Consider the following 24,414-nt stretch of genomic DNA (forward strand, 5'->3'; position numbering starts at 1 on the left):
CCCTAAGCTTCTAATTTTATGAATGTATGGCTGAAGTTTTCTCTGCTTTTATTTATTACTTCTATTGTGTTTATGTACTCGTTATACAGAGAGGGTTTACTGTTCTTAAATTTCACCTATTCATCTTTGATTCATTTATTTAAAACTCGCACATAAACCTGGTCTACCACCTGAGCTTAAAAGGAAATTCTGTGTTAATTTTTATACGTCTCACGGTATCAGGTCATTTAGGAGTTCAGTTCCGCAGGGATGTCTTCCTTACCCCAGTTGTGTTATGTCTTGGTGCAAAGTGGGGTAATGTCCCTGCATTTGTGTCACCAGGCTCGGGGTACAGAGGGATTCTGGCCTATAAGAGAGAGAGTCCAGGGACCCAGGAGACGAGCAGAAGCAGGTGCATGAATGCAAAGGGATGGGAAGGGAAAGTATTCCTCAGACAGGAGGACGGGAAGGCCCACAGCAGAGCTGCCCTGGATTTCCGGGCCTGAAGCTCTCCTTAGGGCTCTGTGGACATGGAGGTGGCCAGTCCCAGAGAGCAGTCAGCCAGGGAGACTGGGTATGTTTCATCAGCTGCTCACGCATGGTGGGCACGGGAGTTCTCTGTGGACGCCATGAGTCCACAGGGAGTCCCTCCTTGTTGACACCTGGGCCGTCTCTCCCAGCTCTGACAGCCCAGCCCCAGGCCCAGCCCCATCTGTGTGTGGTAGAGCCACAGCCTCCTCAGTCACGTGTGCTCTGAGACCCCGCGGACGCCTGTGTCCCTGAGTTCAGGGAGCCCTATTCAGATGCGCTTCAGGAGGGTGGAGATCCGTGGATTTTAGTTGTTAGTTTTGTCCCAGCGTCTGGTGTGGCCGTGTGCCCTACTCTGAGTTACTCTGTCAGGCGTATAGCCAGTCCCTGTGAGGGTCCGGTGGAGTGTGGTAACAGCATCTTGTGTGTCCTTTGCGGCCCCCACGCACCCTTCCACATTTGGCCCCTGTTCTTGGCAGATGGCTTAGAGTTCTCATGTGCTTTATAAGGCTGTGTTTTCAGAAGTCTTTGCATGTTCTGCTTACTGGTCCTTTCTCAGGTAGGGGGTTGAAAGTCATTGTCTGGTGCTGGGCTGCATGTGTTCATAGTACAGAGAGGTTCGTCGAGAGCCTGTTAAGACGGCAGACAGCAGAGTTCATGAGAACTTTCGGGGGCGATGGCTTGGGGACTGGAACGGCTCTAAGGCGGCAAGCGGCTGTGGTTGCTGTGTGGCTTCCTCGGGGTCTCCATGGAGATTTCAGAGCCCATGGTGCTGGCGGGAAGACTCCAGCCATCGCTGTCCCACAGCCCTCCCTCCATGTAGTTGGGGACAGAATGGCGCCAACAGTCAGAGGGTCCAATGGTTCTGACCCAGAGCATCTTAGTCGATTCAAATGACGGTGAGGCTAAGAAGGATGGCTTGTCATGAGCAGTAACTGTTTTAAAGGTGTCTCCCTGTCCTCTATCTAACGGGGCCTGACGTCTGCCCCAGTGCCCAGCAACAGGCAGACCCTTGCATGTAGTAGAGGAGGGTTTTCGTTTCCTCCTTGTGCTTCTTTCTTTCCTCTGTTTATTTACTTTTCCCTCTGTGCAGGTGCTAAGTATACAGGACTTCTGGGCTTCCTTCCTCCATCAGGGCTTACCGCTGCTTGATCAGCTCAGTGTATTTTCCATGTTACTGAACAGTGGTTTTTTGTTTGTTTGTTTGCAGAGAACATCAGACACCTGATCTTTTAATTTAATTTGATCCTTCCCATTCACTTTACTTTTTTTGTGAGAATGAAACTAAAATAATTTTATAACAATAAATGCCTTTTGCCTTGCAAAGAAAACCCTAGCCTTGACGTGGCCCCGGCATCTTCCACAGGCCCCGGGTGTTGGGAGGGAGTCTGGGAGAGGCCCTACCCCTGCAAGGCACCGCCGTCCCAGCCTGCGGCTCACGGAGACCCCGTGGAGCCCAAGAGTTGGGAAGTTCTTTAGTGTCTGTGTTTATGGAGTTTCCGTGTTTAACCAGACTTTGAATTTGCAAGTTAAATTGCATAGTTCTGCTCCAGTCACATCAGACGCCCTGAAAGTCAAACCTCATCAACTTTTTAATTTATCATCAATTAATATATTTTAATGAATGAATAAATAAAGCAGCAATACACAAGGGAAATATAATGTGCTCGGGCTATGAGCTTATTGTAATTTTTTCCCCGAGAACTACAGATGGAACTCAGAACTAAATTATCTAATTAAAAGTGATGGAAGTTTCCTAGGTGTTTCAGTGGGGGACGGGACGGAGGCAGGTGGCCCGCTGGGAGTGTCTGGGGTGGGGTTGCTTTGCCCAGTCCTCTGACTTTCACGGTGGCCACTGCACTGCCTCCACCTGTGCTCTGTCACCACCTGTCGCAAGCAGCAAGGGTGAAGGACGGGGGCCTCCGTCACGCAGAAGGACCCGGATGTTCGTGAAAACACGCCATGGCTCTGGGTTCTGAACAGGAGAGGGATGAGGAATCGATGTGATGCCCAGCCCGCTGAGGACAAGGTGGTGAGAGGCGGAGCTGGGCTCTGAGAGCCCGTTCGGGGCTGTGTCCCCTGAGCCCCAGGGAAATGCCAGTCACCACAGCTCACAGAATTCACTATTAATGTCTCAGCGTGGTATTCTAAGATCCCCTTTGTCAGCTGTCTATACCTGCCTGGAGAGAGCAGGAAACGGCGATGGAGGCTTCAGAGGTCCCCAGACATCTGAAGAGAACACGGCAGGTGGCACCACGGAGTGCTGTTCTTGTCCATGTTTGCATGTTGACCTCACGAATGCTTTGAACAAGTGTTTCTGGGGATGAGGTTCGGCCCATAGTAAAAAGGCTCAGTGTATACCTCAGGAGGCAAGATAGATGTTATGATTCCAAGATGACACAGATGCCCGGTCTTGCTTCCTCTCAAAGAGGAACAGGGCATAGTTGAAATTGACCAAGTAACAGTGATGCAGTTTTTTGAGTGAACTGTACCGGACACAATCCCAGGTCCTTGTTTCTACCAACTCCTCCAGTACGGACCCTGTGCCCTTGGGGACTGGTTCACACATGTGTTTCTTTGGTGACATGCAGAAACGTTTGCACGGGACATACTTTGGGGTCCACCCGAATTTCTCCACACTGGGCAATCATGTGAACTTAGGAGAGGTCTTTATTTCTCATGCCTTCCTGCCGAGGTGGATTTCTCACCAGAAAATCCAGCCACAGTGTGAGCATTTTGTGGAGTGAGATACCAGAGGGAAATGTGGATTTTCATGACAGGCCCACGCTCCACATCTTTCTGACACAGATCCCCACGCTCCTCACCCTCTTCATCACACTACGAGTGACTCAGACCTCAGGTCCTGTGGGTCCACATGGCAGTGCCGCCGGTCATTTCCTAGAATACGCGGTGGCCTAAGGAATTTGACTTAGGATGCTCAGCTCACCTTCCAGCGGATCCCCAAGTCACTCACACACCTTGTGGGAGGAGGAAAGCTGAGGAGGGCTGCCCCGTGGACAGCTGGGCCTAATGGACTAACCTGCCATCTCTGGTGCCGCAGAGCCATCGGCGGCATGCTGTGTGCAGTGCATAGCGCTCTCCCTGGGGGACATCACTAGTGCCCTGAAGATGCCCATGGTGCCCAGACCATGGGGGCCCGTGGTGACCGGAACGTGTCACGGACCACAGACTCACAGGGATGCGTGGGCTGCCGTCCTCCGCTCCCTTTGTCGTGAGCAGACGTGACTGTGTGCAAGCTTGACGTGACTATGCACACATGTTGACGTGTGAGCACACGGACAGACGCAGTTGACGGCTTGTCACCGTGTCCCTGCCTCAAACCTCCAAACTTGACAACACAGAACCTCATCCGGTTTCAGAGTTTGTGTTGGCCAAGTGTATTATTAGGACACAGTAAGCTAACCTCATAAAATCAAAGTTGCTGTAGTATCTCATTTAACACTTAGTATTTGTGGAAGCAAACCAGTGCAGGGAAATCACCAGAATTCATCAAGGAAGTGGAGAGTGACGCGGCTTGGGGGTGAAGTTCTCGTTTTGTCAGCTTTCTAGAATGATGAGTGGTTCTCTCCTGTTGTAACCTGTTTGTCTGTTTCTTTCTGTGAGCCACAGCTGGGTCCGGTGACCTGTGACCTGTCTTGTTTTCAGTGGTGAACTGCTCTGACCCAGGCTTCGTGGAGAATGCCGTTCGGCACGGGCAGCAGACATTCCCTGAGAGCTTCGAGTACGGAATGAGCGTCCTGTATCACTGCAAGAAGGGCTTTTACCTGCTGGGGTCTTCGGCCTTGACCTGCATGGCCAGTGGCCTGTGGGATAGGTCTCTACCCAAGTGTCTGGGTGAGTGCTGAGGCGTATCACACGGCTGACGGGTTCAGTGGGGAAGGTGCACGCCTGGCGGTGGCTCGGCGTGACTGAACAAGATCTTCACATAAATATGCTAAAGAGAGCGTATTTATGTTGCTAGAAAGAATAGAGGTGCTCTCCTGGCAGATAAGATGACCTGGGACTGCAGCAGTCTTCAAGGTATAATTATCGCTGCATTTCAGAAGATGCAGATGAACAAGAATGCATCGTTTTCTCCCCACATAGCCATGGTCTGATTTCCTTTCACTTGAGAATCCCAGCCATCCTTCTGTGCAAAGAAAACCATCTCTCTCAGGATGCAGTCTGAGAAGGTGGGAAACGGCATTCCTCACGTTGATGTTTTTAAGCAGTCCTTAAAGTGGAAACTCGGCCTTCCGGGCACGCCTGTCCTGTGCATGCTCGAGAGTCAGAACCAGGCTGAGAGGCCTGGCCTAGCTGTCCACACAGTGACAGTCGTGGCCCTACGGCCTCTATGGAGAATGGCTTGGTACTGGGGAGGAGAGTCCCCTGCAAAGCCAGTCCCGCACAGCCCTGACGCTGGTGCTCACGGATTCTAACCGTAACGCCGGGCTCCATGAAGAAAAGTGCGTGACAGCGGAGAAGAACTGCTTCGCCGACTGTGAGTTAGTAAATGTATCGCACGTCCTCCTCTTCCTGGGACACGTGATACGCTTACGCTGCGCTTGCTGTGCATCCGCAGATGTTCTGCAGTCTTCATGGACGCCCCGTCTCCGTGTTCTCTGTCTTCCCACACCTTCACACTTGCTGGCTTTTCAGAGCCACGTTGAGGGAGACTTGTGCTTGTCCTTGCACAGTTGTGAAGGTGCTGGCCTCTCCGCTGGGGTCTGCCGAGGCGTCTGCTCCGCTGCCAGCCCTCGCGATCAGCGGAGCGTGAGGTGTCGGAGGCTGGGAGCGACCCCAGCTCTGCATCTACATCAGCTCAGCTCCTCTCCACTGTCCCTGGGACCCGGGCTCCCTGACGGCTTTCCCTGTTCTCTTTTATTTCATCTAGAATTGATCACTTACTCAACGTCTCAGTCTCTTCGCTCTAATTGGTTCCTTTGTAGGGGCTGTAGATAAATGAGGCCTTCCAGTGAAGGACTGCCAGTGTTAAACAGAGAGGGAAGGCTAATTTGCTATGGGGTATCAGAACTGCATTCCAGACTTTGAACTCCTCTCTGTGCTCATCATGTGATCACTAGTGACCCTGTGTTCAGAGCTCAAGACAGTAAATCAGATGCCTTTGGATGATTCATTGATAGTTGCAAACCAGTTAGTTCACATAAAAGCATACCCAGTGTTAAATTCAGTAGCTTATTGAAAAGATAGAGATGAATCTACATAAATCCCTTTCATCCCAATCCTAGATTTATTTTTATTTGCATAAATCTCTTCTCATCCAGATAAACCTTGCTGAGGAATAATTATGAACAGCATAGAGACCCAATTTAGTACAATTTTAGGGAAACAAATGAAAATATGAATGTTACTTTATGGAAGAAATTAATCAAATATTTCTTTTTTACTTACGCAATTTAGATTGCCACTTATTAAAAGCACCATTGTTAGATTGGTATTCTTAGTCATGGCAACTTAAAAATTAAGCAGACTTAACAGAACTCTGTCCCCAAGGAATGAAAACCATTCTGATGGATTCAATTTTGATGGATTTATGTTAGTTTCCCAAATTTCTTACAATTTTGCTCTCAGGGGATATGCAATTCAGAGTAGACAAAAGAGCAGCAGAAAACATGGTTTTCTCCTTGAAAGCTTACATGTGCTTTTCAACCTCAAGCAGAGCTGTGGTTTCATAGGGGGTGGTAAGAGGTGGGAGACAGGACTAGGTTTGAACTCAGTTCCTTGTGCTTGCTAGGCTGGTACTCTCCTCTTTGAGGAAGGCCTCCAGCCCTGCTTTTTGCTGAAGACAGAGTCCAGTGGACTCCTCTGTCTGGGCAGCCTCAGATCCGAGTAGCTAGGATTATGAATGTGAGCCACTGGCTCCTGGCTTACGCAAAGCTGTCTTAAGAAAGAAAATCCCTGCAGTAGAGCTTTCCCTTTTCTTCAGTCAGTCACTCTTGTGGACAGAGGTCTCATCTGGAACCGGTCCCGGGGCGTGCAGGCTGGGCGTGTGGGCTCACTCTCAGTGGGGGTGCTCTGGGGGACTTTTCCCGAATGAGGTGCCTGTTCCTCATGAGCTCTCTCCTCCCGTCAGCCATATCGTGTGGGCATCCTGGGGTTCCGGCCAATGCTGTGCTCACCGGAGAGCTGTTTACGTTTGGAGCCACGGTCCGGTACTCCTGTGAAGGGGGCCAGACCCTCACCGGGAACAGCACGCGTGTCTGTCAGGAGGACAGCCGCTGGAGCGGAGCCCCGCCCCACTGCTCAGGTGAGGGCCGTGGTCACAGTCACCCCCAATGCCGTGGGATGGCAGGAGCCTCTGGCTGTTCTGGGGAAGCCAGCTGTGCTGTTGCGAGTCGGCAGCAGCTCCTCAGCACTGCCACTGCCAGACACACGATCGCTGCCGTCACTCCTCCCCTGCTCCTCCTCCAGCCCAGGCTGGGTGCTTCCCCACGGCGCCGCGTGAGCTGCGCCCAGGCAGAGCGTGCACCTGATTCTGTGTCTTTGGCTCTCCACCCATGTGTCCCCTCCTTCCCTTACACAGCCCTCCCTTCACCCCCCTCAGTATTTCACGTCTTCAAAACGCCGTAATCACTAGGCTATTTGTCCTTCAATGACACAAAAATGGTGTCTCAACTCCTTCCGTTTTGTAGTCTGTGATAACAAGTCATTCTTACAAGATGACCAGAATGCTTTAGAATCACCGTGCTAAGCCCACGTTTAATTAACGCGTCACTCGGTGACTTCTGTTGCTTTAAACATGTGTGTGTGGCCTGTGTTCTCATCCCACAGGAAGTCACCCTGGGTTTTGCGGTGACCCCGGGACCCCGGCCCACGGGTCTCGGCTCGGGGACGAGTTTAAGACCAAGAGTCTCCTGCGTTTCTCCTGTGAGATGGGCCACCAGCTGCGGGGCTCGGCGGAGCGGACGTGCCTGGCCAACGGCTCCTGGTCCGGAGTGCAGCCCGTGTGCGAAGGTGAGGACGAGGGGCGGGTCCTCCCGCAGCCCTGCCGCCATCGGCCCCTCCCCATCCCCGGAGACCTGTGTTCTTTGTACCATCACCCCGCTCCCCCGTAGTCTTTAAGAGCATCTTTCAAGGATGGTGGGTGGGTCCTAGGAAACTGGACTTGAGACTTGGCGTGTTGTACAGGCACTCAGAGGTGGGGTCTCTGGGCTCCTGGGGTTTCGCTGGTTTATGGAACTTGTTGGTGGAAAGGCAGTTTAAGCGCAGCTAGCAGGAGCCAGGCCGTCATCAGGTTGATTTCTGCAGGTAGACGGCACATCCCGTCCCGTCTTCTGGTGTCCCAGAGCTCTGTCGCAGGGGCGCAGGGCTGCCTTCTGTGTGACGTGTTGGGCTGCGTCCGTTGACTGCGGTGCGAGAGCCCAGGACGCGGCTCCAGGAGTGAGCGAGAGAGGGCAGGCAAGGCGGCAGCTCGGCACTCTTGGGAGGCCTGTCCCTGACCTGATTTGTGGTCAGTGGCACTCTGTTTAGAGTTCTGAAAATAATGCTTAGAATTTAGGCAGGAAGACTTTAAATGTTACAAATTCTTTGCGAGTAGGGTTCTCGGTTTTGGAGTTGTGCGAATAATCGAAGATGGCCTTGGTGTGTGTGAAACGCGTACTGTGTGTGATCGGGGCTGCCTGGAGGAGCTGGTAGGAAACCAGCACCTGTCAGACATGTCCACCAGGCTTCTGGTTCACTGCCTCCGTCCGGCTTGTGCTCTACACCAGTGTCAGGGACATTCACCGGATGGCACACGGGAGGAGGACGTGAAGGGAGGAGAGGCGTTGATGAGCCACAAAGGAAAACTGTGGGAGACATGCTTCAAGATCTTCCTTACATTCCTAACCATTTTCACATTACACATTTGTAGATTTCCACTGAAGGTCACTTGCCTTGGTTAGCAACCTCATCTTTAACTGCCGTTTCCAAGGCTCCCTCACACGAGTTCCCGAGCTCTGAGGCTGGGCCGGGGGGAGGTGAGACCAAGGCTCATGTCTTCCCCTGGCCTGGGCGCAGCCCGCGCTAACTGAAGTGGAAATGTGAGGAGGGGCCCTCCCCTGCCCACGGGCCCTGTGCTCACGGCCGCTCGGGCCTTAGGCTGTGAGAGTCTCGCCACGGCCAGGCTGCTCAGCAGAGACACGTCTTGCATTTAAGGACGTGGCTCAGGTCCCTTGAATGAGCAGAGCTCGCATGGTTGAAGTTGTGCTAGAGTTGACCTCAGGCCTTGCCCGTAACGCATGGATGAATTGTTTGCGTCGGCTCTCCCCTGCATCAGCTGTGTCCTGTGGGAACCCCGGCACCCCGACCAACGGCATGATCAGCAGCAGCGACGGCATCCTCTTCTCCAGCTCTGTTGTCTACGCGTGCTGGGAAGGCTACCGGACCTCGGGGCTCACCACCCGGCACTGCACAGCCAACGGGACCTGGACGGGCACGGCGCCGGACTGCACGAGTGAGCGGCTGTCGGTCGGCGTGGGAGGGGAGGGACAGCGTGCCCTTCAGAGCGGTTTCATTGACTTTAAAACCCATACAGACAAAAGCCAAATATCCATTTTCAACATGACACCATTTTATAGGCGCTTTGAGTAGCTGAAGCTACTTTAAATGGTTGGTTAGGTTGGACAGTGTCCAAGGCTGTGTCTGTGGGCTGTTCAGTGTGTAACCGGGCCTGGTTAGGGGCAGCAGGAGGTAGCAGCCATGCCCACCCCAGGCAGGGACGAGAAATCCCAACACATAGCCAGATCCCAAAAGGGTGGCGGGCAGGGAGACGTTAATAATTCGCGGCCTGATCACTTCAGACAGCAGCTCATAGAGCATCCCTTGATGGGGGCCATGATTAATTCACGCCACGATGATTTCACCTTGCTCTGGCTCTTTTCCACCGTCTGCCCATCAGTCATAAGTTGCGGGGACCCAGGCACACTACCGAACGGCGTCCAGTTTGGGACGGACTTCACCTTCAACAAGACAGTGAGTTACCAGTGCAATCCTGGGTACCTGATGGAACCCGCGGCCTCTGCCACCATCCGCTGCACCAAGGACGGCACCTGGAACCAGAGCAAGCCCGTCTGCAGAGGTGCGTGCGTGTGCGTGCACAAGCCGCCAGGAGCAGGCTGCACCTCCTGTCTCGGGGGTTTCTGGAGCTCAGCCACGTTGTTTTTGCAGTATGACAGAGAAAGGCCTAGTGAAGGGCCCATGACAAAATCGGGGTGGGGGAGGTGGGGCTCGGATGCTCCCTCCCAGATGGAGGGTGTGTGCTGCAGACCTGGGGCAGGTACCTGGTGGGCAGGGCGCAGCAGCTTCCTGTGATGCACCCACACCTTGTGCAGCCTGCTGGTCCTTGCGGTTGCTCATGTGTGGGTGACGTTTCCCAGGAGAAGCTGGGGCTGTGAACTGGGTAAGAATGCCTGTACCCATTTCTGTGTCTGGAAATTCTCATCAGTTTCTGATATGCAGGGCAGAGTTTTGGACGGTGATTTTGGGTGTTCTCTCTGGGCCCGCGGCACACTCGACCCCCAGGGCGGTGCTTGCACACGTGGCCCGTACGTTGCTCACCCAGCCCAGGAGAGAGCACGTGCACGTGGGATTCCACGGAAAGCCCTTCACCCACTCACGCCTTCGTTTTTGAAACAAGCATGAACAGCAAGTAGACACACAGATTATGCTTTTTGGAAAGTGTACACAGCCCTAAAATAAATAAAATCACAGAAGAGGCGAACATTTTACCAAATTTATGCACAAACTCAAAAGTTTTATTCTGGTCACATGACCAAGCCTTCATTTACTTATGATAACCACTGTAAAAACAATTATTTTTTTTCGGGCTGGGAAGGTGGCTCAGTGGTAGAGCATTTGCCTTGCATGCCTGAGGCCCTGGGTTCGATTCCTCAGCACCACATAAGCAAAAAGAAAAAAGCGGGAAGTGGTGCTGTGGCTCAAGTGGTAGAGCGCTAGCCATGAGCTGAAGAGCTGAGGGACAGCGCCCAGGCCCAGAGTTCAGGCCCCAGGACCGGACCCAAAATAAATAAATAAAAAGAATTATTTTTTTCTTTCATGATCTTGTAGATGTGAAATCCTGTTAACTCCTCAATTCTGTTTTCTCTTTCCATGTGATCCATTTCCACTTGATCTTCATTTTACCTTTTTGATCTAAACTAATGCGAAACGGTGCGACCTTGTATCTCTGCTGTCTTTGTAACAGCAGAGCTGTGTCTGCTTTCTTTGTGGACAGCGGTCCTGTGCAGCCAGCCTCCCGCGGTGCCGCACGGGCGTGTGGAGGGCGCAGACTTCCACTGGGGCTCCAGCGTGAGTTACAGCTGTGCCGACGGCTACCAGCCCTCCCACTCGGCAATCCTGTCCTGTGAAGGCCGCGGGGTGTGGAAAGGAGAGGTGCCCCAGTGCCTGCGTGAGTCCCCCCCCATCACCGCACATCCTTAGCTGCACGCTGGACGAACCTCGGGCTCCAGCCTGAGCCCCCAAGGGGATGCGTTCCTCTAGTTCTTTGGCTCTCTGGTTCAACCCGGAGACTGGGCAGAAACGACTTCAACAAGTTGAGCAGCAAAGTAGTCCACATGGGGTGTTAAAGCCGCGGCCTCTCTCCTGGTTGTTCTCCACAGCTGTCTTCTGTGGAGACCCCGGGGTCCCCGCCGAGGGGAGGATCAGTGGGAAAAGCTTCACCTACAACTCCGAAGTCTTCTTCCAGTGCAAATCTCCATTTATACTGGTGGGGTCCTCCAAAAGAGTCTGCCAGGCGGATGGCATGTGGAGTGGCGTTCAGCCCACCTGCATAGGTAACACGCCACACGGCGGGGGTGGGGGGTGGTCTGTGGAGTGGCGTTCAGCCCACCTGCATAGGTAACAGCACACGACCCAGGGTCCTGGGAAGGCTCAGGCTGGGGACACGCCCCCACCGTAGGGCTGGCTGAGACCACACACAGGCTCAGGGGAGGGCCTGCCCCGAGCAGCCGCCAAGACGGGCCTGCTCCCAGCTTACAACTCACATGGGCCAAAATGGCCTCCGGCCCAGACTCCAAGTCAGCTGACAGCTGTGCTGCCGAGACAGGGCTCCTGGGAAGTGGAACCGCTGCCTGGCCATGGGTGGCCCGCACCCCCCCCCCCCCCCCCGCTCCCCGACCTGGCCCAGCCATGGCGCCCTGCCCCCCAACCACGGCCGGGCCGCCCACGCGTCCCCCCTCCCTGCTCCCCGCTCCCAGCCTGCGCGTCCCTGCTGCTACAGACCAGACTCCATGGGGTTCATTCTGCTGAGCCACTTGTACTGAGATTTCCCTGGGCATTTCTGACAAACTAAAATCCATGGTTTACTCTTGACAGTGTTCTGGAAGATCAAATGATAACTACTTAGAGATAAAGACAGTATAAGCAGTAGTATCACTGAATTGTTTGGTTATAGAGTATTTGTTGTCATTTCATTTAAAGTGTCACATGGCAAAAATCTCTGTATATAAAATATTTTTCTATATCCGTATAGGTTACTTGCCCTAAGAAACGTTTTTGTTCAGTTATCTATCATTTCTCCTGCTGACGGGGGTTTCCTCCTGACCCTGGGGGGCTGGGGGAGCAGGAGGGGGGTGTGCAGGTCCTGGGTATACAGAGTGTGGCTGTGCTGACCTGGAAGAAGCATCACCACCATCCAAAGGCTTCCATCTGGACATGGAACGTATGTCCAGTTTGAAGTCTGGAGGGAAATGATGCAAGATTTAGAATATGACTCCTTATAAACCAAAAACATAACAATAGAAAGTTATTAAAATAGTATGATTATTAACTAGTGTCTCAGCAGGGAGAATTAGACAGAGAATGGAAATGGATGGCTTATTAACTAGACCAGAACAGAGAGCGCTGTGTCTCGTCTGGTAAAGCACCAGAAGTTAGATGGTAACTTCTGGCCAGGTGGTTGTGGCTCATAGTCACCCTAGCTGCTCGGAGAATGGGGAGGCCCTGGATCCAGGACAGCACGGCAGAAATGGCCACCGGGATTCCTGTTAGTGAAAGGAGTCAGCTGGGGCTGTCTGAACCTGATGTCCAGCTACAGCCAGAAGCGTAGAGTGCAGCTCTTTGTCCAGGCACGAGGCTGGGCAGGAAGTGAGGCCCCTCTGAAGTGCAACCAGCACGCTTGCCAGGTGCAGTCCTGCAGTGCACCTGCTTGGCACGCACGAGGCCCCAGCGCCAGGCCCGGCACTGTCAAAAACTAATAACAAGCCCCGTACTGGTGGCTCACGCCTGTACTACTAGCCACTTAGGAGGCTGAGATCTGAAGACCATGGTTCAAAGCCAGTCCTGGCAGGAAAGTCCATGAAACTCTTATTTTTAATTAACCACCAAAAATTTGGAAATGAAGCTGCAGTTCAAGTAGTAGTAGCATGCAAATAATAATTATTATTATCACTATTAGTTATTATTTAACTTGCATGGAAAAATCCTCAAAAGTTCTCAAGAGAAACTTCCCTGAATTTTGAAAGACCTTTCCGTAGAAGTGTTGCAATTTCTTGTGTTAACTGTGCATTTCAGATCCTGCACACAACACCTGCCCGGACCCTGGCACACCCCACTTTGGAATCCAGAACAGCTCTAGAGGATATGAGGTACTTTATATGTTGTTCTCTGGAAATAGAAAGCACAAAGATATTTTAGTGTGTGTGTACACTGTTGTGTAATGTGTATTTATGATATTCAATGAGAATTTCTATTTTCTTTTTCTGGATGTGGGGCTTGAACTCTGGGCCTGAGCACTGACCCTCAGCTCTTCAGTTCAAGGAGAGCGCTCTACCACTTGAGCCACAGCGCCACTTCTGGTTTTCTGGTGGTTTATTGGAGATAAGAGTTTCATGGACTTTCTTGCCTGGGCTGGCTTTGAACCGCGATCCTCAGATCTCAGCCTCCTGAGTGGCTAGGATGACAGGCGTGAGCACTGGCACCCGGCTGAGAATTTCTGACTATTTTTACCTGTCACCATCAAGGTATCAACAGACAACTTAGTTATTGTTGTAACAATAGCTGTATTCACTTCTACTTAGAGATATAGACAGTTGGACATTTTGCAGATTTTAAAAGACACTTCTCATAGTGCAGTTGCAGCTGACCAGTCAGATGTAAGAGTCCATTTGAGGAGTAGAGAGAATGGGCCAAAGACAGTAATTTTAAGAGATGAACAGAAGAGAGTGTGTGCTTTTGTATTATAAAGGTGATGAACAGGGTGTTACAGATACGTAAGGTGATGAGTGCATTTCATTTTGACTCCCTCATTTTCTCCTGCTTTCGTCCCCACTCTCCTCCCCCCACCCCAAGTTGTAACGCTCATTTCCAACCTGGTGTCTAGGGAGTATCAGTGTTGCATTAGTCCACCCTTCATCCTGTTGTTGTGGCTCAGTGCTAGAGGGCCTGCCTACCAAGTATAAAGCCCTGAGTTCAAGCCCTAGTGCTGCCAGGAAAGGAAAGAAGATGATGATCATGATAAATGAGGGTGTGTTCCGCTCTCTGGCCGCTCGCCTGTGCCTGATCTCTCGAGTGCCGTGGGCCCGTGGATTCGTAGCACAGGAGTGTCACCAGGATGTTGGACCTTTTAATAAAGGCACATTAACATCCCCATTAGCATTGGAGAAACACTTGACATGAGAGCTTGAAGTGTTTCGGCCACCTTAAAAGCTCGGGTATTTAACATCACGGTTCTCTTGCGACGTGAATTAGAATACCCAGGCTCACTAGGTATTGTTCCAGTTTGGGAATCTAGAACGAGAAACTTGCCCCAGCGGCCCTCCACCTCCCGCCCACCGGGCGCCCATGCCTCTTCCTGTTCCCAGCACCCTGCTTCCTGCCTGGGGGCAGGAAGTTCTCACAGGTGACCCCAGCACTTTTTGCAGTGTGTCCCAGACACAGAACTAAAGTGTCATCCAGATGCTTTCTGGCGGGTAAATGTCTAATGCCAAGTCTCTGGGAATATGAAAAAATACATGTATGTTGTTCTCACCAAGTCACCATGGAGAACGGATGTGATCACCACTGATCAATGTAGCTGAGGTCTTAGACCTGTGAGAGGAAGGCAGTGAATTCTATCCGCCTGCTGCCAAGAGGAACTCGTGCTTGGAAATCCAGTGCATCCTACTGCAGTGGAGCACCAGGGGGGATGAGGAGGGAGGAGGGAGGGGGGAGGGCGAGGGTGGGGAGAGCACAGCAGTGGAGCATCAGGGCAGCTGAGGAGGGAGGAGGGAGGAGGGAGGGGGGTGGGGAGAGCACAGCAGTGGAGCACCAGGGGAGATGAGGAGGGAGGAGGGAGAGGGAGGTGCTGGGGGGGGAGAGCACAGCAGTGGAGCACCAGGGGAGATGAGGGAGGAGGGAGAGGGAGGGGGGAGAGCACAGCAGTGGAGCACCAGGGGAGATGAGGAGGGAGGAGGGGGGTGGGAGGTGCTGGGGGGGGAGAGCACAGCAGTGGAGCACCAGGGGAGATAAGGAGAGGAGGGAGGGGGAGGGGGGGAGAGCACAGCAGTGGAGCACCAGGGGAGATGAGGAGGGAGGAGGGAGAGGGAGGTGCTGAGGGGGAGAGCACAGCAGTGGAGCACCAGGGGAGATGAGGGAGGAGGGAGGGTGCTCAGACGGGGAGAGCACAGCAGTGGAGCACCAGGGGAGATGAGGAGGGAGGAGGGAGAGGGAGGGGGGAGAGCACAGCAGTGGAGCACCAGGGGAGATGAGGAGGGAGGAGGGAGGGTGCTCAGACGGGGAGAGCACAGCAGTGGAGCACCAGGGGAGATGAGGAGGGAGGAGGGAGAGGGAGGTGCTGGGGGGAGAGCACAGCAGTGGAGCACCAGGGGAGATGAGGAGGGAGGAGGGAGAGGGAGGGGGGAGAGCACAGCAGTGGAGCACCAGGGGAGATGAGGAAGGAGGAGGGAGGGTGCTCAGACGGGGAGAGCACAGCAGTGGAGCACCAGGGGAGATGAGGAGGGAGGAGGGGGCGGGAGGTGCTCTGGTGTGCAGAGCACAGAGTGCGGCCAGTGGTCTTGGTTCCCGCGCTGTTACGCTGGGGAAACCCTGAGTTCCGATGAGTTCTTACCCAGGCCGGGCAGCTACTGAAGCAGCTCCCTCACTCGGTTGTTTAAAATGTGACTAGCAGAGGTTAGAGAAGAACAATCCCTACCAAACACCAAATTCAGAGCCCTAGCTCTACAGAGACGCTCTTCCTTTGCCCAGTAGCGCATGTGCAGGGCTCGCACACCCCATTGCTCTGAACGTGCCACGTTCCCAGGGTGTGGTCAGAAAGCGGCCAAGCGGGGGGTGGCGGGGGGGGGGGGGGCGGGGAGAGGGGGGGCTGGCGGGGGGGTGGCAGGAGAGGGGGTGGCGGGGAGGGGGGTGACGGGAGGGGGGGATGGCGGGGAGGGGGGGTGACGGGAGGGGGGGTGACGGGGGAGGGGGGGCTGGCGGGGGGGTGGCAGGAGAGGGGGTGGCGGGGAGGGGGGTGACGGGAGGGGGGGTGACGGGAGAGGGGGGGTGACGGGAGGGGGGTGACAGGAGGGGGGGATGGCGGGGAGGGGGGGGTGACAGGAGGGGGGGATGGCGGGGAGGGGGGGGTGACGGGAGGGGGGGTGACGGGGGAGGGGGGGCTGGCGGGGGGGTGACAGGAGGGGGGGATGGCGGGGAGGGGGGGTGACGGGAGGGGGGTGACGGGGGAGGGGGGGTGACGGGAGGGGGGTGACAGGAGGGGGGATGGCGGGGAGGGGGGGTGACAGGAGGGGGGGATGGCGGGGAGGGGGGGGTGACGGGGGAGGGGGGGTGACGGGAGGGGGGTGACAGGAGGGGGGGATGGCGGGGAGGGGGGGTGACGGGAGGGGGGGTGACGGGAGAGGGGGGGTGACGGGAGGGGGGTGACAGGAGGGGGGGATGGCGGGGAGGGGGGGTGGCAGGAGGGGGGGATGGCGGGGAGAGGGGGTGACGGGAGAGGGGGTGGCCGCCACCGGCCGGGGGTGACCCACCCCTTCAGCCTCTCCTCCCCCCGCAGGTGGGAAGCACCGTGTTCTTCAGATGCAGGAAAGGATACCACGTCCAGGGCTCCACCACCCGCACGTGCCTGGCCAACCTCACGTGGAGTGGGATCCAGACGGAGTGCATACGTAAGTGTGCCCTGGCCTGTGCCGCCCGCAGCCGTACACAGGGCCTGCCCAGCGCTGGTCTGCGTGTCTCTTCACTGAGAGTGAAACTGGCTGGCTCACCTTGAAACATCAAAGGGCCAAAAGCTGCCTGAAAACGCGACCTACAGCATTAAAACAACTATATTCACAGCTCAAAAGTTATCACTATGGTAATCGGTCAAGGCTTTTATTTGAGACATTTATAAACCATGAAGGTGAGATACAGAATAAATATTATTACTCCTTATATTTTTAAAGAAATAAGGATCAATAGTACCTTAAGTTTCTAAATATACATCAGATTCTTAGCACTGGCTTAATGAACATGAATTTCCTAGTTGCTGACACAACGCGTGTGTTACTTTCTAAGGCCGTTATTGAAGGACAGGTGATACACCATTTCCCTTAACTGTGTAGCAGAAGTGTTCTGTTTCTCTCAGAGCTGGAATCTCTTCTCTAGGTCCCCTCATACCATGACATGCATACGTGACATGAAGAAGTGACTAGATTCATAACCATCCTGATGTGTGCTCTGTGTCTTGGACGCAGTTGCTGACGTTATCCTGAGCAGAGTGAGCACTTGCTAATGCAGTAAATGTTCCTGCAGCTCATGCCTGCCGGCAGCCGGAGACCCCAGCGCACGCGGACGTGAGGGCAATCGACCTCCCGGCCTTTGGTTACACGCTCGTGTATACCTGCCACCCGGGGTTCTTCCTTGCGGGAGGGTCTGAACACAGGACCTGCAAAGCTGACATGAAATGGACAGGGAAGTCTCCGGTTTGTAAAAGTAAGTCACTGGTGGAGATGTGAACGTGCTTACTAAAAGGAATGAGAGCATTGCGTGTGGCCGGGCTAGTGTGTCTGACGTGTGCCTGGATGACCCCTGAGTGACCCCTGAGTGACCGGAGATGGGGTGGGACTGTGGCCTGGCCGACCCTGCCGCTGCCGGCCGGGCTGTGTACGGTGTGTGCATCCTTTCCCCTGTGGCCAGTCAGTAGAGTTTATTTGCTATAGCCACATTTGCAATCAAAGAGAAAAGCTATTGGGCTGAAGAAAAGCATTCTGAATTTTACAATAATAGTATCTAATATCTCATCAGAAGATGTAGTCTTCATAAATGAGATCGGGTAAATGAATATTTGCCAAGTGTCTGAGCACATACAAATTAAGCCATCGTTTTTATTTTTAAGACCACAGGTTGTTTGCTGACAGCATCAGTTTCTATATCCTTGACATTGTTTTTTTAATTACAAAAGCCATTAGCATGAAAATGACACTTTAATTACTTGCCGATTTGTGTGTTTACTGGTGAGAGAATTAAGGGGGGGCGGGGGTGGGGGCGAATGGCAGGTGCCCTCTCTGGTTCTCGGCCAGCTTGGATCCTGTACCTGTGTGGAATGGCAGACGAGCAGAGCCCTGACTTCCCTGAGCAGTCCAACCCCCATTCTCACCTTGGGGATATTTAACCTGTATCCCCCTTGCCCATCCCGCCAGGAGTCCAGGGGACGGATGCTAAGAAGCAAAACTCTTAAGAGCTAAGGGATTATAAATTAAATCTAACTTGATGACTGAATTAAACCGCAGGCAGGGGAAATGACGGTGTGTCCCTCATTATTAAGTCATGAGGTCGTCGGTCTCAGTGGGGGATTGGAGGGTGAGGTGTGAATCCCAGCTCACTTCAGACGTGCCCGGTGCAGGCAGGATGGCCCTCCCGGACCAGAAGCTGCCTCCGGCCCACCACCCTCATTTGCAAGGCTCTCTGTTGTAGACCTCCCACAGAATATCCACTCCGACCCTGAGCTCAGCTCTTACAAACCCAACTCAGACCCCACAGCAGAGACATGGGTATAAAATGCATCTGTATATACTATGTTGTACATTAAAAAAAAAAATTCTGGACAAAGGAAAATTGCTTCATCTTGACATATTTTTCAACCTTCTTCAAAAATTAATGTTTTTGAAAATGATAATTTGTCTTTTTACTTGTAGGTAAAGGAGTGAGAGACGTTAATGAAACAGTTACTAAAACGCCAGGTTTGTATGCCAGAGGAGTTATAGCTTTTGGTCAAATAAAGCCCTTTGTTTTCTACTGTACTCTGCACAGTGAAACAGCTTTTGCATTCAGATACCCGAACCCATCTGTCCACGACAAAGTTAAGATTCTCCCTGTGTCAGGGACCACACACCTCCACAGCTTGGCCCGGTGTTTGGCCAGCGGCTGGCGTGTGGTGATGGGAAGCCCTGTGGCAGGGCCTCGGGCACTGTGTGGAGGAACAGGCCCGATCCTCCCCGTGGGCGGCACGACAGAGAGCCTTATAAATAGGGTTGCAGTTCGTCCCCTAGCCGCGGACCGGAGCCAGACATGCAGCACGGGGCAGAGCGCCTCAAATGTACACTCACACCTTCTCTGTAATCTCCATCATCCGGGCATCCTCTCTCTGTCTTACATTGATTGAAGCTTGTCCTCATTGAAGCCTTGCTGAAACACATCGCAGGCCGAATCCATGCACCCATTTCCCAGGAAGGATTTCATTATTAGAAATCGCCTGGCACAGAGGATCTGTGTGATAACGCTCAGATTATCTAAATCATAAAATATATCCCCAAACTATTTTAATTTAAAATTTTATGCCAAGGTTTTTTTTTTATAAAAAAACAACAGACCTTGTATTTAAAAATTTTAAATTATATAGGTTTTTTGTTGTAGTTTCTTTACTCAAGTTTTAGCTCTAGTTTCTTGGGCATAAAGCTTGATTTTAGAATCAACATATTTGTAGTGCTGTTAATTCAGAATGCTATGGTACATGTGCAGTTCCTGGGTGAGGCAAATTGAACCAGCATGGCTAAAGGAATCTCTGCAGTCTGAGTTATAAACTCTGAAGATTTTTTTTTAATCTTTGGGGGCTATATGCATTATTTACATGTAAAAGGACAAATGAATACTTACCCCATCAACAGCTTCTTTCGGGGAAAGAACCATATATTTTTGTTTTGTTATTATGTGGTTTTTTTTCTGTTGGCTTCTTATGGCTGACTTTGTGCATCAAATATTGAAAAATCTATAAATGCATTTTTGTAGATGCAAATATTATCATCAGCATGTCTTTCCCCCTTCTTCCTGAATAGAAGTGCCATTAACTATGGTCATAAAGGTGGCATGTTCGATCCCAGATCATTGCTGCCGTACATTTGCACACTAAGAACAATACACAGGTCAGATGGCCAAGACCCATGAGATGTCCTCTGCCCGTGTCACTGGTGGCCATGTTTAGACGTGGAAGCCACCTGTTCTTAGCCCCCCCCCCCCAGGCACATCCAAGGATAGGACCAAGGTACCCGTAGGAAATGATGTAACCATGCACACTAACATCTCCAGCTCTACCTGGAAAAGAGTTGTTTGGAAGTGTTCAATGTTAGTAGAGTTAATGTAATCATTTTAGAATCTCCAGTTAAAAACAAGGACCTATGCAATGCTATTTATGGATGAATGAATGTGTTTGATGTCAGTTATCTATTAGCAAGTATTTTAGACCCTCCTGTTGATGTGTCACTTCTTACCGGGCTTCAGTTACCAAGTTGTTACTTGGGTCAGTAGCTGGCTCTACTCAAAGCCCCAGGAAGCTGTCACTGCTACCGTTCCTGCACCTGCTTTGCAGGCTTTGTGGCAGGCTTGGCCTGTCCAGGCAAGGTGGTCAGCTGGCCCCAAGCAGAAGCATGGACACGGGAGATACCTCATCCCTGTCACATGATCATTTCTCATTGTAATTGGACTTGCTAAAAAAAACATACTCAGGGAAAAATGAATCTCCGGCAGCTCAACATGTGTTCTAATCAGTTTTACTTATAGTGGATTTTTGCCTAATTAAATAATTGAGGCACATGGTCAGGCAGAAAGGAAGAAGATCCTAGGGGTACTGGGGGAGCGATACACCGTCATTCTATATGCATGCTTACATTAAGAGTGTTAGATTTGAGGAGTTACACATGTATATTAGCAGAGACACAAAAATCTCACTAACAGTGAACACAAGAAGATACATTGATATATTTACATGTACTCCTGATTGATTTTATGGGCCACAAAGACACTATGTCTTCCACTTCTGAGCACTGGAGACATGTAGGAAAGTGGGATATTTCACACAAGGAGAGTGAAGTGGGAGAGAAGAAAATGGTGACGGGGAGGGTGATATTCTGCACTTGTACAACGCACCCCACAGGGTAGGAGCGCTTTGTCTCCAGCTGGGTCTCCAGCCCTGGGATGTGAGCGTGACGGGTCTGGATGGGATTCCTGACAAAAGACACTGTGAATTCTGAGCCCAAGGCCCTCGGGGTCGACAGGCCTGGCCGTGTGCCGCCAGGACAGCTAACCACAGGAAAAGCTCAGGCTGATGTTGGCAGAGCAGTCTCCGTACACCATGGTTCTCTTAAAGGAAGGGGTTCTGCTCTTACAGACATGCCTGAGGTGCTAGAATGTTCCCAGCAGAGCCAGAAAAGGCTACATGCTCATCACACTTGACTGGTGCACCTGCTGCTTTTGACTCTTACCATGAGAGGACAGGGTCCCAGGCTATCCCACTCTTCACTGCTGTGGTTAATTGAAGTCTCTCGCTGCACAGTTTTGTGCCTTCGGTGTTTGAAAATATCCGGATCCAATACCTGGCATGGTGTGCTAACGTTTGTCTGTTTCCCTCTCCCAGTTCCTTCAGATGTGTTTTTCGTCAGTTCAGTGTGGAAAGGATATTACGAATACACAGGCAGAAGGCAGCCAGCCACCCTGACTGTTGACTGGTTCAACGCAACCAGCAGCAAGGTCAACGCGACCCTCATGGCAGCCCCGCAGGTGCAGCTGGAGCTGACAGGTAGATATCTCATCACGGAGCTCACAGAGACACTGCTGGCCGCGTGTGCCCGGCGCCCCAGAGCCCTCCCTGACCTCCACAGCTCCGTGGTGTTTTCTCATTCTTGAGGCCACTGCGTTGATACAGGAAAGGTGATGGACATCCTCACGTGTGTCTCTACCGCAGTACACCTTGACTCTGACACTTCTGTTCACAGATGCCGGCCTGTCCATTTCATTTTCTTGGATCTTGTTTCTTACCATGTGTATGTTAGGTTTGCTCCTGTGAGCCGAGTGCACAGGAATCGGTGCTGCCCTGCCTGGGGCTCTCCACTCCTTCCGGTTTTATCTATTCATTATCTCATCTTTGAAATGAACTGGCGGTGAGGTCACTCAGCGGCACCCTAACCTTCCCCTGTGGCCAGCACCTCTCCTCGGCCACACCCACTGGGCCACGCCCACCCACTCCCTGTGGCCAGCACCTCTCCTTGGCCACACCCACTGGGACACGCCCACCCATCCCCCGTGGCCAGCACCTCTCTTGGCCACGCCCACTGGGACACGCCCACCCATCCCCCGTGGCCAGCACCTCTCTTGGCCATGCCCACTGGGACACGCCCACCCATCCCCCGTGGCCAGCACCTCTCCTTGGCCACGCCCACTGGGCCACGCCCACCCATCCCCCGTGGCCAGCACCTCTCCTTGGCCACGCCCACCCACCCCCTGTGGCCAGCACCTCTCCTTGGCCACGCCCACTGGGCCACGCCCACCCACCCCCTGTGGCCAGCACCTCTCCTTGGCCACGCCCACTGGGCCACGCCCACCCACCCCCTGTGGCCAGCACCTCTCCTTGGCCACGCCCACCGGGCCACGCCCACCCAGGGTCATCTCTCTAAGTAGCCCAGGTCCAGTGAGGGCTGCCGTTCCTGTTACTTTCCTTCTTCGTTTGGGGTAAAAGTGTTCAATTTAATGAAGAGCACTTAACTCCCCTGAGAGGAGTCTATACAAAACTTCTATTAAGAAGCTATTTTCAGTGAGGAAAAAAATGCCGATGCTGTAATTTATCAGTAAAATGAAACTTACATTTGAGTTTTCTGGTGCCCATGTTGTCTGTTCTGTGGACAACATATTGACCCCTCCCAGGGCTGGCTGACCCTTCCCAGGGCTGGCTGACCCCTCCCAGGGCTGGCTGACCCTTCACAGGGCTGGCTGACCCCTCCCAGGGCTGGCTGACCCCTCCCAGGGCTGGCTGACCCTTCACAGGGCTGGCTGACCCCTCCCAGGGCTGGCTGACCCCCCCAGGGCTGGCTGACCCCTCCCAGGGCTGGCTGACCCCTCCCAGGGCTGGCTGACCCCTCCCAGGGCTGGCTGACCCTTCACAGGGCTGGCTGAACCCTCCCAGGGCTGGCTGACCCCTCCCAGGGCTGGCTGACCCCCCCAGGGCTGGCTGACCCCTCCCAGGGCTGGCTGACCCCTCCCAGGGCTGGCTGACCCTTCACAGGGCTGGCTGACCCCTCCCAGGGCTGGCTGACCCCTCCCAGGGCTGGCTGACCCCTCCCAGGGCTGGCTGACCCCCCCCAGGGCTGGCTGACCCCCCCAGGGCTGGCTGACCCCTCCCAGGGCTGGCTGACCCCCCCCAGGGCTGGCTGACCCTTCACAGGGCTGGCTGACCCTTCACAGGGCTGGCTGACCCCTCCCAGGGCTGGCTGACCCCTCCCAGGGCTGGCTGACACCCCCAGGGCTGGCTGACCCTTCACAGGGCTGGCTGACCCCTCCCAGGGCTGGCTGACCCCTCCCAGGGCTGGCTGACCCCTCCCAGGGCTGGCTGACCCTTCACAGGGCTGGCTGACCCCTCCCAGGGCTGGCTGACCCCTCCCAGGGCTGGCTGACCCCTCCCAGGGCTGGCTGACCCTTCCAGGGCTGGCTGACCCCTCCCAGGGCTGGCTGACCCTTCACAGGGCTGGCTGACCCCTCCCAGGGCTGGCTGACCCTTCACAGGGCTGGCTGACCCTTCACAGGGCTGGCTGACCCCTCCCAGGGCTGGCTGACCCCTCCAGGGCTGGCTGACCCCTCCAGGGCTGGCTGACCCCTCCCAGGGCTGGCTGACCCTTCACAGGGCTGGCTGACCCCTCCAGGGCTGGCTGACCCTTCACAGGGCTGGCTGACCCCTCCCAGGGCTGGCTGACCCTTCCAGGGCTGGCTGACCCCTCCCAGGGCTGGCTGACCCTTCCAGGGCTGGCTGACCCCTCCCAGGGCTGGCTGACCCCTCCCAGGGCTGGCTGACCCTTCACAGGGCTGGCTGACCCCTCCCAGGGCTGGCTGACCCCTCCCAGGGCTGGCTGACCCCCCCCAGGGCTGGCTGACCCCCCCCAGGGCTGGCTGACCCCCCCCAGGGCTGGCTGACCCTTCACAGGGCTGGCTGACCCTTCACAGGGCTGGCTGACCCCTCCCAGGGCTGGCTGACCCCTCCCAGGGCTGGCTGACCCTTCACAGGGCTGGCTGACCCCTCCCAGGGCTGGCTGACCCCTCCCAGGGCTGGCTGACCCCTCCCAGGGCTGGCTGACCCTTCACAGGGCTGGCTGACCCCTCCCAGGGCTGGCTGACCCCTCCCAGGGCTGGCTGACCCTTCACAGGGCTGGCTGACCCCTCCCAGGGCTGGCTGACCCCCCCAGGGCTGGCTGACCCTTCACAGGGCTGGCTGACCCTTCACAGGGCTGGCTGACCCCTCCCAGGGCTGGCTGACCCCTCCCAGGGCTGGCTGACCCTTCACAGGGCTGGCTGACCCCTCCCAGGGCTGGCTGACCCCCCCAGGGCTGGCTGACCCCTCCCAGGGCTGGCTGACCCCTCCCAGGGCTGGCTGACCCTTCACAGGGCTGGCTGAACCCTCCCAGGGCTGGCTGACCCCTCCCAGGGCTGGCTGACCCCCCCAGG

The 24,414-nt window shown here is 54.2% G+C and overlaps 1 protein-coding gene across 1 annotated transcript in view; it reads left to right on the forward strand.

Moving 5' to 3' along the window:
• Csmd1 (CUB and Sushi multiple domains 1) overlaps positions 1 to 24,414 on the forward strand; it is a 1,029,359-nt gene that overhangs the window by 991,281 nt on the left and 13,664 nt on the right. Inside the window, exons 55-66 of the mRNA XM_070015936.1 lie at positions 4,174 to 4,362; positions 6,602 to 6,775; positions 7,300 to 7,482; positions 8,786 to 8,962; positions 9,407 to 9,586; positions 10,742 to 10,915; positions 11,127 to 11,300; positions 13,039 to 13,112; positions 16,514 to 16,625; positions 17,251 to 17,430; positions 18,633 to 18,677; positions 21,344 to 21,505. Coding sequence (XP_069872037.1) covers positions 4,174 to 4,362; positions 6,602 to 6,775; positions 7,300 to 7,482; positions 8,786 to 8,962; positions 9,407 to 9,586; positions 10,742 to 10,915; positions 11,127 to 11,300; positions 13,039 to 13,112; positions 16,514 to 16,625; positions 17,251 to 17,430; positions 18,633 to 18,677; positions 21,344 to 21,505 — 1,824 coding nt within the window. The remainder of the gene's footprint in view (positions 1 to 4,173; positions 4,363 to 6,601; positions 6,776 to 7,299; positions 7,483 to 8,785; positions 8,963 to 9,406; positions 9,587 to 10,741; positions 10,916 to 11,126; positions 11,301 to 13,038; positions 13,113 to 16,513; positions 16,626 to 17,250; positions 17,431 to 18,632; positions 18,678 to 21,343; positions 21,506 to 24,414) is intronic.

This window comes from Dipodomys merriami, unplaced genomic scaffold (genome assembly GCF_024711535.1).
Source record: "Dipodomys merriami isolate MVZ:Mamm:240054 unplaced genomic scaffold, mDipMer1.0.p SCAF_12, whole genome shotgun sequence".
NCBI classification, from domain to species: Eukaryota; Metazoa; Chordata; class Mammalia; order Rodentia; family Heteromyidae; genus Dipodomys; species Dipodomys merriami.